Raw genomic sequence first — 13,861 nt, forward strand, 5'->3', positions numbered from 1 at the left:
CTACTCCCTGTATATAGCCATGTTATTTTCTACTCCCTGTATATATAACCATGTTATTTTCTACTCCCTGTATATATAACCATGTTATTTTCTACTCCCTGTATATAGCCATGTTATTTTCTACTCCCTGTATATATAACCATGTTATTTTCTACTCCCTGTATATATAACCATGTTATTTTCTACTCCCTGTATATATAACCATGTTATTTTCTACTCCCTGTATATATAACCATGTTATTTTCTACTCCCTGTATATATAACCATGTTATTTTCTACTCCCTGTATATATAACATGTTATTTTCTACTCCCTGTATATATAACATGTTATTTTCTACTCCCTGTATATATAACATGTTATTTTCTACTCCCTGTATATATAACCATGTTATTTTCTACTCCCTGTATATATAACCATGTTATTTTCTACTCCCTGTATATATAACCATGTTATTTTCTACTCCCTGTATATATAACCATGTTATTTTCTACTCCCTGTATATATAACATGTTATTTTCTACTCCCTGTATATATAACATGTTATTTTCTACTCCCTGTATATATAACATGTTATTTTCTACTCCCTGTATATATAACCATGTTATTTTCTACTCCCTGTATATATAACATGTTATTTTCTACTCCCTGTATATATAACCATGTTATTTTCTACTCCCTGTATATATAACCATGTTATTTTCTACTCCCTGTATATATAACCATGTTATTTTCTACTCCCTGTATATATAACCATGTTATTTTCTACTCCCTGTATATATAACCATGTTATTTTCTACTCCCTGTATATATAACCATGTTATTTTCTACTCCCTGTATATATAACATGTTATTTTCTACTCCCTGTATATATAACCATGTTATTGTCTAATCCCTGTATATATAACCATGTTATTTTCTACTCCCTGTATATATAACATGTTATTTTCTACTCCCTGTATATATAACCATGTTATTTTCTACTCCCTGTATATATAACCATGTTATTTTCTACTCCCTGTATATATAGCCATGTTATTTTCTACTCCCTGTATATATAGCCATGTTATTTTCTACTCCCTGTATATATAACCATGTTATTTTCTACTCCCTGTATATATAACCATGTTATGTTCTACTCCCTGTATATATAACCATGTTATTTTCTACTCCCTGTATATATAACCATGTTATTTTCTACTCCCTGTATATATAACCATGTTATTTTCTACTCCCTGTATATATAACCATGTTATTTTCTACTCCCTTTATATATAACCATGTTATTTTCTACTCCCTGTATATATAACCATGTTATTTTCTACTCCCTGTATATATAACCATGTTATTTTCTACTCCCTTTATATATAACCATGTTATTTTCTACTCCCTGTATATATAACCATGTTATTTTCTACTCCCTGTATATATAGCCATGTTATTTTCTACTCCCTGTATATATAGCCATGTTATTTTCTACTCCCTGTATATATAACCATGTTATTTTCTACTCCCTGTATATATAACCATGTTATTTTCTACTCCCTGTATATATAACATGTTATTTTCTACTCCCTGTATATATAACCATGTTATTTTCTACTCCCTGTATATATAACATGTTATTTTCTACTCCCTGTATATATAACCATGTTATTTTCTACTCCCTGTATATATAACCATGTTATTTTCTACTCCCTGTATATATAACCATGTTATTTTCTACTCCCTGTATATATAACCATGTTATTTTCTACTCCCTGTATATATAACATGTTATTTTCTACTCCCTGTATATATAACCATGTTATTTTCTACTCCCTGTATATATAACCATGTTATTTTCTACTCCCTGTATATATAACCATGTTATTTTCTACTCCCTGTATATATAACCATGTTATTTTCTACTCCCTGTTTATATAACCATGTTATTTTCTACTCTACTGTTATTTTGTTGTGTTTCAGCCTGAATTTAAAATTGATTAAATATATTGTTTTTCTCACATATCTACACACAATACCCCATAATGGCATAGTGAAAACATGTATTTTTACATTTTTGCAAATGTATTGAAAATGAAATACAGAAATATCTCATTTTAACTTTGTCATTATGGAGTATTGTGTGTAGATGGGTGAGATGTTATTTGCATTTCTATTTCAGGCTGTAACAAAATGTGGAAAAAGTCAAGGGGTCTGAATACTTTCTGAAGGCACTGTACATGTGTGTACGTAGATACAGTGCATTCATAAAGTATTTAGACCCCTTGACTTTTTCCACATTTTGTTACGTTACAGCCTTATTCTAAAATGGATTAAAGAAAGAAAAAAAATCCTCATCTACACACAATACCCCATAATGACAAAGCGGAAACAGGTTATTTTGCAAATGTATTCAAAATAAAAAACAGATACCTTATTTACGTAAGTATTCAGACCTTTTCCTATGAGACTCGAAATTGAGCTCAGCTGCATCCTGTTTCCATTGATCATCTTTGAGATGTTTCTACAAATTGATTGGAGTCCACCTGTGGTAAATTCAATTGATTGGACATGATTTGGAAAGGCACAAACCTGTCTATATAAAGGTCCCACAGTTGACAGTGCATGTCAGAGCAAAAACCAAGCCATGAGGTCGAAGAAATTGTCCGTAGAGCTCCGAGACAGGATTGTGTCGAGGCACAGATCTGGAGAAGGGTACCAAAACAATGTCTGCAGCATTGAAGGTCGCCATGAACACAGTGGCCTCCATCATTCTTAAAGTTTGGAACCACCAAGACTCTTCCTAGAGCTGGCCGCCCGGCCAAACTGAGCAATCGAGGGAGAAGGGCCTTGGTCAGGGAGGTGACCAAGAACCCAATGGTCACTGACAGAGCTCTAGAGTTCCTCTGTGTGGAGATGGGAGAACCTTCCAGAAGGACAACCATCTCTGCAGCACTCCACCCATCAGGCCTTTATGGTAGCGTGGCCAGACGGAAGCCACTCCTCAGTAAAAGGCACATGACCGCCCGCTTGGAGTTTGCAAAAAGGCACCTAAAGGACTCTCAGACCAGGAGAAACATGATTATCTGGTCTGATGAAACCAAGATTGAACTCTTTGGCCTGAATGCCAAGCGTTACGTCTGTAGGAAACCTGGCACCATCCCTACGGTGAAGCATGGTGGTGGCAGCATCATGCTGTGGGGATGTTTTTCAGCGGCAGGGACTGGGAGACTAGTCAGGATCGAGGCAAAGATTAACGGAGCAAAGTACAGAGAGATCCATGATGAAAACCTGCTCCAGAGCGCTCAGGACATCAGACCTTCCAACAGGACAACGATCCTAAGCGCACAGCCAAGACAACGCAGGAGTGACTTCGGGACAAGTCTCTGAATGTCCTTGAGTGGCCCAGCCAGAACCCGGACTTGAACCTGATCGAACATCTCTGGAGAGACCTGAAAATAGCTGTGCAGCAACGCTCCCCATCCAACCTGACAGAGCTTGAGAGGATCTGCAGAGAAGAATGGGAGAAACTCCGCAAATACAGGTGTGCCAAGCTTGTAGCGTCATACCCAAGAAGACTCAAGGCTGTAATCGCTGCCAAAGGTGCTTCAACAAATTACTGAGTAAAGGGTCTGAATACTTATGTAAATGTGATATTTCAGTTTGTTATTATTAATACATTTGCTAAAATTTCTAAAAACCTGTTTTTTGCTTTGTCATTATGGGGTATTGTGTGTAGATTGATGAGGGGGGGGGGGACTATTTAATCCATTTTAGAATAAGGCTGTAACGTAACAAAATGTAGAACAAGTCAAGGGGTCTGAACACTGTACACCTGTGCGTGTTCTCACCCAGCCTGGCCTCTACGGGGTTAATGACGTGAGATAGGCTGTCAGCGTTGAGCGTGTAGGCGTTGAGGGAGGGGTCGTAACGTGGGTTGACCCCCAGGACGGCGTAGTAGAGGATCTGTGAGTCCAGACTGAAGTCAGCCACCGGGGCCAGCTTAGACAGGAGCGGTTGGACATAGCTCTGGACCGCTGCCTCTATGTCCCAGTGCAGATGGTGAGATTTAGGGTCAGGGTTCAACAAGCTGAAGGTTATTTCATAACCTGCAGGGGAGGGGAGGGGGGAGAGAGAGAATAGAGAGGAGGGGGGGAGAGAGCAAAATGTAAGATCGACGTGTGGACATACAACGCCGAAAAGTTATTTTTTGACATATTTGGTCATATGGATAATTGATCTTCATTTCAATACTATTGACAGATAAAGGGAACCTAATTTATCAAATAACACTGAAAAGCTACACTTGGCAATCATTTATTCAACAAAAATCTATCTACAGGAATGAAATGTACAGGAAAAGTAAGTACACCCCTAGCAACAATAGCTGGTGTTGCCCCCTTTGGCTGAAATAACTTAAAAGATGCAATATGCAGAAATCGCTCTGCCATTTCCTGGTTGCAAAAATTCTAATAGTTCGCCTAATTTCAGTTTGTGTGACAAAACAAGCAATCTATAGTGTGTAGAGAATCATTGGACCATCTAAACTGCTGTGAAATATATTTTAATTAAACCAAAAATATTGTGTTTTCAGGTTGTTGAAGCTGGTGGACAAAACCGAAAGTAAAAGTCGCAAAAACGACACTTAAGAACGGGAAGCATAGAAATAGCTCACATAGAACAGATCTACCGCTTCTTAGACTGGCTTTCAATGAGAATCACAGATCTAGAACACATATTTCTGTGTTAATTCCCCAATGAGGCCCTGTATCTACTTCCCCAGAGTCAGATGAACTCATGGACACCATTTTTATGTCTCTTTGTCCACAATGAAGGAAGTTAAGAGGTAGTTTTGTGAGCCAATGCTAACTAGAGTTAGCGCAATGACTGGAAGTCTATGGGTATCTGCTAGAATGCTAAAATACCCATAGACCTCCAGTCATTGCGCTAACGCCAGTTAGCAATTTCCTTCAAACTGGACACGGAGACATAATACTGGGATCCACGAGTTCATCTGACTCTGGGGAAGTAGAGAAAGGCCTTCATTGTCAAAATCCTGAAGCATCTCTTTAATGTAGGTGTTTCTTGTAACTGTCTCTTACATCGACTGGGAGGAATTTTTTCCCACTCTTCCTTCCAGAACGGCTTCAACTGTGTGTTGTTTGAGGGCTTTCTTGCATGTACGGCCCGCATCAAGTCCCCCTCAGCATTTCTATAGGATTAAGATCTGGCCTTTGACTCGGCCAATCCATAACCCTTCATTTCTATAGGATTAAGATCTGGCCTTTGACTCGGCCATTCCATAACCCTTCATTTCTTATTTTTGAGCCATTCCGTTGTGGATTTGCTCCTATGTTTTGGACCATTGTCCTGTTGCAAGATCCATTTTGGGTTCAGCTTTTTTGAAAGATGGCCTCACAATCTCCTCCAGTATTCTCTGGTACAATGTGGATTGACGGTTGACTCAATGACGGCAAACTGGCCAGGCCCTGAGGCGGCATGCTCTATGGTTGGTGTGAGGTTCTTCCGTTCAAAAGGCCGTGTTTTGTTTTTACCAAACATGACGTCTGGCATAGTGGCCAAACAACGCCACCTTTGACTCATCTGTCCAGAGCACATTGTTCTTCACCCAGGTGTTGTCTGGCAAACTAGCTAATTTTCACCCAACTTCGGACACTCTCTAGCGATTGGAGGACTAAATCACCTCGAGTTCAACAAATATATATATAGCCTCCCTACTGTTATTTTATTTTACTTCTGCTCTTTATTTCTCAACACTTTTTGTTGTTGTTTTATTTTTACTTTTTTGTAAAAAATAAATGCACTGTTGGTTAAGGGCTGTAAGTAAGCATTTCACTGTAATGTCTGCACCTGTTGTATTCGGCGCATGTGGCCAATAACATTTGATTTGATTTGATTTAAATGGACTGGAAAATAACGGTACGTTTAGCGACTATAGAACCCTTCTAGCTGACCACCGATTTTCAGTGCAATTTATGTAAGTTAAGTTATGAGCGTTTTCAAAAAACGTTATACATATACACATTTTGTGGAACACGCTGCATATTGTAACATTTTGACTGCGCGACACACATCATTTAAATTCTGGCAAACTACAGCCGTGCATTTATATGATTTTTTGGAGAGCAGAAGCTTCTTCCTCCTTGGCCTCCCATGGAGACCAAGTGTGTGTAGTCCCTTTCTGACCGTTGACTCATGCAGTTCGACGTCGATTGTGTCAAGAGAGGCCTGTAGATCCCATGATGTTACCCTGGGGGTTCTTAGAGACTTTTTTTTAGCATCTTTCGGACAGCTCTTGGGCTGAATTTGGTGGGACTTCCTCCTAGAGAGATTGCCAGTGGTCTGGAATTTTCTCTCCATCTATAAATTATCCATCAGACACTGGAATGATTGACTTTAAATTGCTTGGAAATGGCTCTGTGACTCCTCCCAGACTCACGGGCCTCAACAATGTTTCCTCTGAGGGCCTCAAAGAGCTCTTTTGATCTTGGTATAACTTGTTACCTGTATGGTTAAGACCAAACCAGACCACGTTTCTGATCTTCACGTAAGGCTGGACCCTCCAAGTTACTCTCTGATGATTTCTAATCATTTGTTTTAGTCATTTAATGGACGATAAAGGGTAGGGGTGTACCAAGGTTTCCGTTAGCCGGCTAATGGCGACTTTTGGACGATCAAATAAATGAAAAGCCTATAAATAAAACTGTTGCGGAATCGTCCGATAGAAAAGAAAATCCCATTGTATGAAAATGTATGCACTCACTGACTGTAAGTCGCTCTGGATAAGAGCGTCTGCTAAATGACTAAAATGTCAAATGTATCTTGGCGGAATGACTTGACTGCCGAGGGAGATTAGCACGTGCCAACTGCAGCAGCCCCTCAAACGATTAGTTCTTCGAGTTTGAGTGTTGAGCAGAGACATGGCTGCGTTTTGGTTCTACAAAACGGTATCCATCCATAACATTGAATAATCAATTAATTGCATTCATTATTTCCTTCTTGCACCGTGATACGATCAATTATCAGTTCTAAAGCGTGATCTAGACAGTTCGTGGTCAGAGCACGGCCGCAGGTTTAGTGAGAGAAGAACGCGTATTAATCCTGCAGTAGAATTTATTGCGGCCAGCGTCAAATGAACGACTAAAATGAACGAGTCACTGGGGAAAAACAAATCATGAATCGAGTCAGTAAAAAGAGTTGGCCTAGAAAAACAAGTCGTCTACAGAGTAATAAAACACAACTTCAAAATATATTATTTGTATAATATAATTTGCGACCGACCTTGTATGAACATTTTCATTAATAAATAACAAAATACAGCTGTTTTCAAGTACAATCTATGCCTCTGTAATTGAATTTAGCCTAGGCATGAACATCTCCATTAGACCTAATAAATATCACAACATGGCTGTCTACGGACACCAGGGCCGGCCGCTCATGGCTAGAAGGAATCCAACATGGCTGTCTACGGACACCAGGGCCGGCCGCTCATGGCTAGAAGGAATCCAACATGGCTGTCTACGGACACCAGGGCCGGCCGCTCATGGCTAGAAGGAATCCAACATGGCTGTCTACGGACACCAGGGCCGGCCGCTCATGGCTAGAAGGAATCCAACATGGCTGTCTACGGACACCAGGGCCGGCCGCTCATGGCTAGAAGGAATCCAACATGGCTGTCTACGGACACCAGGGCCGGCCGCTCATGGCTAGAAGGAATCCAACATGGCTGTCTACGGACACCAGGGCCGGCCGCTCATGGCTAGAAGGAATCCAACATGGCTGTCTACGGACACCAGGGCCGGCCGCTCATGGCTAGAAGGAATCCAACATGGCTGTCTACGGACACCAGGGCCGGCCGCTCATGGCTAGAAGGAATCCAACATGGCTGTCTACGGACACCAGGGCCGGCCGCTCATGGCTAGAAGGAATCCAGCATTTGTCAAATTAAAGTCAGATTTGACTTTTCGTAGCAGGTTAGGAGAACTTAAGCAGCAGGTTAGGATAATTAGGTTAAGGTTAGGAAAAGGGTTAGGGTTAGCTAAAATGACAAATAAAAATCTACTTTTGACGTTAATTTGACCAAAGCTGGATCCCTTCTAGCCATGCCTGGGCCGGCCCATCCCATTCCACAGCAGAGGAAAGAGGACACTAGGCGACCACACAATGAAGAAATTATTAAACTGATGTTGGACAATCAAATTCGATATGTAAATAAACAACATTCGTTAAGGCTGGTTAATTGAAAGCTTATTTTCCAATGCTCCTGTGAAACGAGGCCCGCAATGCATTTATGAAAGCACTTGTTTCCGAAGCTCAAATGATATCTCAATTATTTTTACACTTCTACTGGATGATGTTAATAAATGTTATGTTTATTGTAATTTGAACTATCGTGGGGTCGTGACTCGTGTCATGTGATATACATGGCTTATTGATAACAACTCTGTTTCCTACTATAGACAGTTGGCTGCCTGGTGATTGATAACAACTCTGTTTCCTACTATAGACAGTTGGCTGCCTGGTGATTGATAACAACTCTGTTTCCTACTATAGACAGTTGGCTGCCTGGTGATTGATAACAACTCTGTTTCCTACTATAGACAGTTGGCTGTCTAGTGATTGATAACAACTCTGTTTCCTACTATAGACAGTTGGCTGCCTGGTGATTGTCTTCATTGTAACTCTCCGATGTGAATAGTTGGCAACAATGTTTCGTTTCTAAGTGCTTACTGAATAAGGACAACTGAAATGCACCAACTGCTCATGATACACATCATTACTTTAGTCTACTCTATCAATCCATTACTCTATCAATCCATCTTTATACTATACATGACACAGGGGCGGCAGCAGAACTGCTAGGACCGGGCCTGACCAACACAATCATTTAATCATTTGCCTCTAATTAACTTGCGTTTGGGCTCAAAGTGAGCCGCTGCTGTTGGGGAGTCAAAACTGTCCAACACCTTGGAGCCCATCAGCCTCGTTACTTTGTCCTCAAGAAGGAGAGATTTTGTGGCCGTCTTTACTCTGATTTGGAGAAAGAATCCCCTCTCGATGGACACACTGGAAACGGATAATCAACACAATCTTGTCCAGTCACGGTACACTTAGCTGAAGTCTTATGAGGACCTCCCCTCTTTAACGGGACTAATAATACACCTGATACTAATATCCAGCAGCTTGAGGATGCATTATAGAAACAGGACTAACCTGGACTAGGATTAACTAGGGGTTAGGATTAGGACTAACCTGGACTGGGGTTAACTAGGGGTTAGGATTAGGACTAACCTGGACTGGGGTTAACTAGGGGTTAGGATTAGGACTAACCTGGACTGGGGTTAACTAGGAGTTAGGATTAGGACTAACCTGGACTGGGGTTAACTAGGGGTTAGGATTAGGACTAACCTGGACTGGGGTTAACTAGGGGTTAGGATTAGGACTAACCTGGACTGGGGTTAACTAGGGGTTAGGATTAGGGTTAACTAGGGGTTAGGATTAGGACTAACCTGGACTAGGGTTAACTAGGGGTTAGGATTAGGACTAACCTGGACTGGGGTTAACTAGGGGTTAGGATTAGGACTAACCTGGACTGGGGTTAACTAGGGGTTAGGATTAGGACTAACCTGGACTGGGGTTAACTAGGGGTTAGGATTAGGGTTAACTAGGGGTTAGGATTAGGACTAACCTGGACTAGGGTTAACTAGGGGTTAGGATTAGGACTAACCTGGACTGGGGTTAACTAGGGGTTAGGATTAGGACTAACCTGGACTAGGGTTAACTAGGGGTTAAGATTAGGACTAACCTGGACTAGGGTTAACTAGGGGTTAGGATTAGGACTAACCTGGACTGGGGTTAACTAGGAGTTAGGATTAGGACTAACCTGGACTGGGGTTAACTAGGGGTTAGGATTAGGACTAACCTGGACTGGGGTTAACTAGGGGTTAGGATTAGGACTAACCTGGACTAGGGTTAACTAGGGGTTAGGATTAGGACTAACCTGGACTAGGATTAACTAGGGGTTAGGGTTAGGACTAACCTGGACTGGGGTTAACTAGGGGTTAGGATTAGGACTAACCTGGACTGGGATTAACTAGGGGTTAGGATTAGGACTAACCTGGACTGGGGTTAACTAGGGGTTAGGATTAGGACTAACCTGGACTGGGATTAACTAGGGGTTAGGATTAGGACTAACCTGGACTGGGATTAACTAGGGGTTAGGATTAGGACTAACCTGGACTAGGGTTAACTAGGGGTTAGGATTAGGACTAACCTGGACTAGGGTTAACTAGGGGTTAGGATTAGGACTAACCTGGACTAGGATTAACTAGGGGTTAGGATTAGGACTAACCTGGACTAGGGTTAACTAGGGGTTAGGATTAGGACTAACCTGGACTAGGATTAACTAGGGGTTAGGATTAGGACTAACCTGGACTAGGATTAACTAGGGGTTAGGATTAGGACTAACCTGGACTGGGGTTAACTAGGGGTTAGGATTAGGACTAACCTGGACTGGGGTTAACTAGGAGTTAGGATTAGGACTAACCGGGACTGGGGTTAACTAGGGGTTAGGATTAGGACTAACCTGGACTAGGATTAACTAGGGGTTAGGGTTAGGACTAACCTGGACTGGGGTTAACTAGGGGTTAGGATTAGGACTAACCTGGACTAGGATTAACTAGGGGTTAGGATTAGGACTAACCTGACTAGGGTTAACTAGGGGTTAGGATTAGGACTAACCTGGACTAGGGTTAACTAGGGGTTAGGATTAGGACTAACCTGGACTAGGGTTAACTAGGGGTTAGGATTAGGACTAACCTGGACTAGGATTAACTAGGGGTTAGGATTAGGACTAACCTGGACTAGGGTTAACTAGGGGTTAGGATTAGGACTAACCTGGACTGGACTTGAAGGCTCTCATGCTGTCAGCCAGACCCTCCCTGCTACTGTAGTCGAGGCGGACGCGGTCGCTAAGGGCAGCGGTGATGTCACTGTGGCTGAATGACATGACCTGGAGGACCTGCTGTACCTGGGCCTCCAGGTGAGTTAGCACCTCCTTCAGGCCGACGCCCACTCTCATTGGCCTCCCCGCACGCAACAACGCTGTCCGCCTCTGACCCACGTAAACACTCACAGCCTGGAACACACACATATTATATATATACACAGTACCAGTCAAAAGGTTGGACACACCTACTCATTCAAGGGTTTTTCTTTATTTTTACTATTTTCTACATTGTAGAATAATAGTGAAGACATCAAAACTATGAAATAACACATATGGAATCATGTAGTAACCAAATAAGTGTTAAACAAATCAAAATATATTTTTTGAGATTCTTCAAAGTAGCCACCCTTTGACTTGAGAGAATCAATATTACGTGTGTCTGTGTTCTCACCTCTGGTAGCAGTGTGGAGGATTCTGGGAGCACATAGACGACCACGGAGCCACAGGGGCTCTCACTGAGCAGATGAAGAGACCGATCAGTCTCTGGAGGGGAAGAGAGAGAGATGATACATAATGACAGTTTATATTCTAGATCTGAAGAAAAGATACCCAGCTGATAGGCTGAGACAGCCACTGACCTGCAGCGGTGGGCTGGTTCAGGGCATCTTCCTCCATAATGGTAGCTGTCCTGTATCTAGTCTCATACCTGTAGCTCAACCCTGTGGTCTCTGCAGGAGAGGGGGGAGGATATGGGAGAGAGGGGAGGCAGGGGAGGATATGGGAGAGAGGGGAGGATATGGGAGAGAGAGGAGGCAGGGGGGAGAGAGGGGAGGTGGGGGAGAGAGGAGAGGCGGGGGAGAGAGGAGAGGCAGGGGGGAGAGAGGAGAGGCGGGGGAGAGAGGCAGGGGAGGGGGGAGGCAGGGGAGAGAGGAGGGAGAGAGAGTGAGAAAGAGAGCGAGAGAGATAATGTAATGTTAATATTCAGTAGGGCTGACCCCATTTAGTCTACTGGATGATAGGCTGTCGGTCGACTGAGATTTCTTTAGTCGAGCAAAAGCAAAAAACATAATGGTGCACAAGACACTTGTCTGATTGGTGCCTGTCTGAGTGGACTGATCCATTGTGGAGGCCTGTCTGAGTGGATTGATCCATTATGGAGGTCTGTCTGAGTGGACTGATCCATTATGGAGTACGTGGGGATGGCACAGTCCATCAGTCAAAGACATGTGCTACTGAAATTATATATGGTTATATTATGTAAGAACAATGGTGCAACAATAATAAATAGAATATTATTTTATAACAAATGTGCTTTCTCACGCGTTGGATAGCGGTCGCTGTCCGCGGTTCTGAAACACATCAGTGCGCTGTTGAATTTGCGCTTTTTCCTAGACCATGTTGCTATGTGCATAATAGCAAAGTTAACCAGCATATTGGTGTTGAGAACAATGCGGCGGAGGCAGCAGTGGAGTTAGGAGACAAGAAAACAGCCCTTGCCTTAATTGTCTAAGAAAAGTGAGGAGAGAGGAAACCATAACTTAATTAGGTCTATAATCAATAGCCTAACTGTTAAATGGGCCTGGCTTTAGAAATCATCCATATCTACAGAAACAAGGCAGATCCTGCTTCTGTTGCCTGTTTGAGTGTTTGATTAACAGCCTACTGATTCCGTGAGCACCAAGCCTCACACAACCACAACATGTGGGATAAACAAGTTCACAAATTCTGCTGTTTGTAATCTTTGCTGTGCTGTAATAAAAGGCTGTACGCTTTCTTTCATTAGAACAGCCTCTCTGGTATTATTTATTTAGTGTTGTTTACACTGTTCCAAACAGGCAGAAAAATAATTATTTATAATAATAATAATACTAACCCTCCTTTATCTAGATCTCAATCTTATTGTTATTATGATCATCACTATAATAATAAGTCATGTCGTTATCATTAGTAGGCTTTGTATAGCAGCCTTGTATAACCACCATGGAGCAGTAGGCCTAAGAGTGCATTCTGTTTAGTCTTAATACTGCAACAATATTTAAATACTTCTATAGGCTACTGTATCAATCAATCAATAGTTATTGTCATCACACTGCATACGAGTTATTCATAATTTAGAATGCAAACAAGCATTTTATTTTAAAATAAAGCGAGCCTTGAATTATTAGCTTATACAATAAATAAACCGTTCCATGTCGGCAGTTGCGTTCACGAATGAATGCGACTGTTTTTAGTCCTTGTTGTAATAAAGGATTTACCATAAACATTACAACAGACTCTCTGGTTGCTTATAATGTATTTAGTGTTGTTTACATTGTTCCAAACGGTCAGAAACATTATGTAGTCATCTATACAGCACCTGTTTGAGACACATAATATGCAACAGCGCTTCTCCTTACCTTGTGTGTCTTGATCTCCAGTATTTTACACAACTAGTCACATTTATTCATTTTACATTTTAGTCATTTATCAGATGCTCTTATCCAGAGCGACTTACAGTTAGTGAGTGCATACATTTTTCATACTGGCCCCCGCGTGAGAATCGAACTCACAACCCTGGCGTTGCAAGCGCCATGCTCTACCAACTGAGCTACACGGGGACTCACATTTATTCCACGACTTCCCCTTTACCTCCTGAGAAACCAAACATTCCCCTTTACCTCCTGAGAAACCAAACATTCCCCTTTACCTCCTGAGAAACCATCATTCCCCTTTACCTCCTGAGAAACCAAACATTCCCCTTTACCTCCTGAGAAACCAAACATTCCCCTTTACCTCCTGAGAAACCAAACATTCCCCTTTACCTCCTGAGAAACCATCATTCCCCTTTACCTCCTGAGAAACCATCATTCCCCTTTACCTCCTGAGAAACCATCATTCCCCTTTACCTCCTGAGAAACCAAACATTCCC

At 41.8% G+C, this 13,861-nt stretch overlaps 1 protein-coding gene across 1 annotated transcript in view; it reads right to left on the bottom strand.

Annotated features, from left to right (window-relative positions):
• Nucleotides 1-13,861, bottom strand: part of LOC311113929 (GPI transamidase component PIG-S-like) — a 35,626-nt gene that overhangs the window by 5,443 nt on the left and 16,322 nt on the right. Inside the window, exons 4-7 of the mRNA XM_084189203.1 lie at nt 11,592-11,681; nt 11,405-11,496; nt 10,902-11,142; nt 3,836-4,093 (exon numbers count right to left, since the gene is read on the bottom strand). Coding sequence (XP_084045329.1) covers nt 3,836-4,093; nt 10,902-11,142; nt 11,405-11,496; nt 11,592-11,681 — 681 coding nt within the window. The remainder of the gene's footprint in view (nt 1-3,835; nt 4,094-10,901; nt 11,143-11,404; nt 11,497-11,591; nt 11,682-13,861) is intronic.

The sequence above is a fragment of the Coregonus lavaretus genome (assembly GCF_964263955.1).
Source record: "Coregonus lavaretus genome assembly, contig: HAP1_SCAFFOLD_274, whole genome shotgun sequence".
NCBI classification, from domain to species: domain Eukaryota; kingdom Metazoa; phylum Chordata; class Actinopteri; order Salmoniformes; family Salmonidae; genus Coregonus; species Coregonus lavaretus.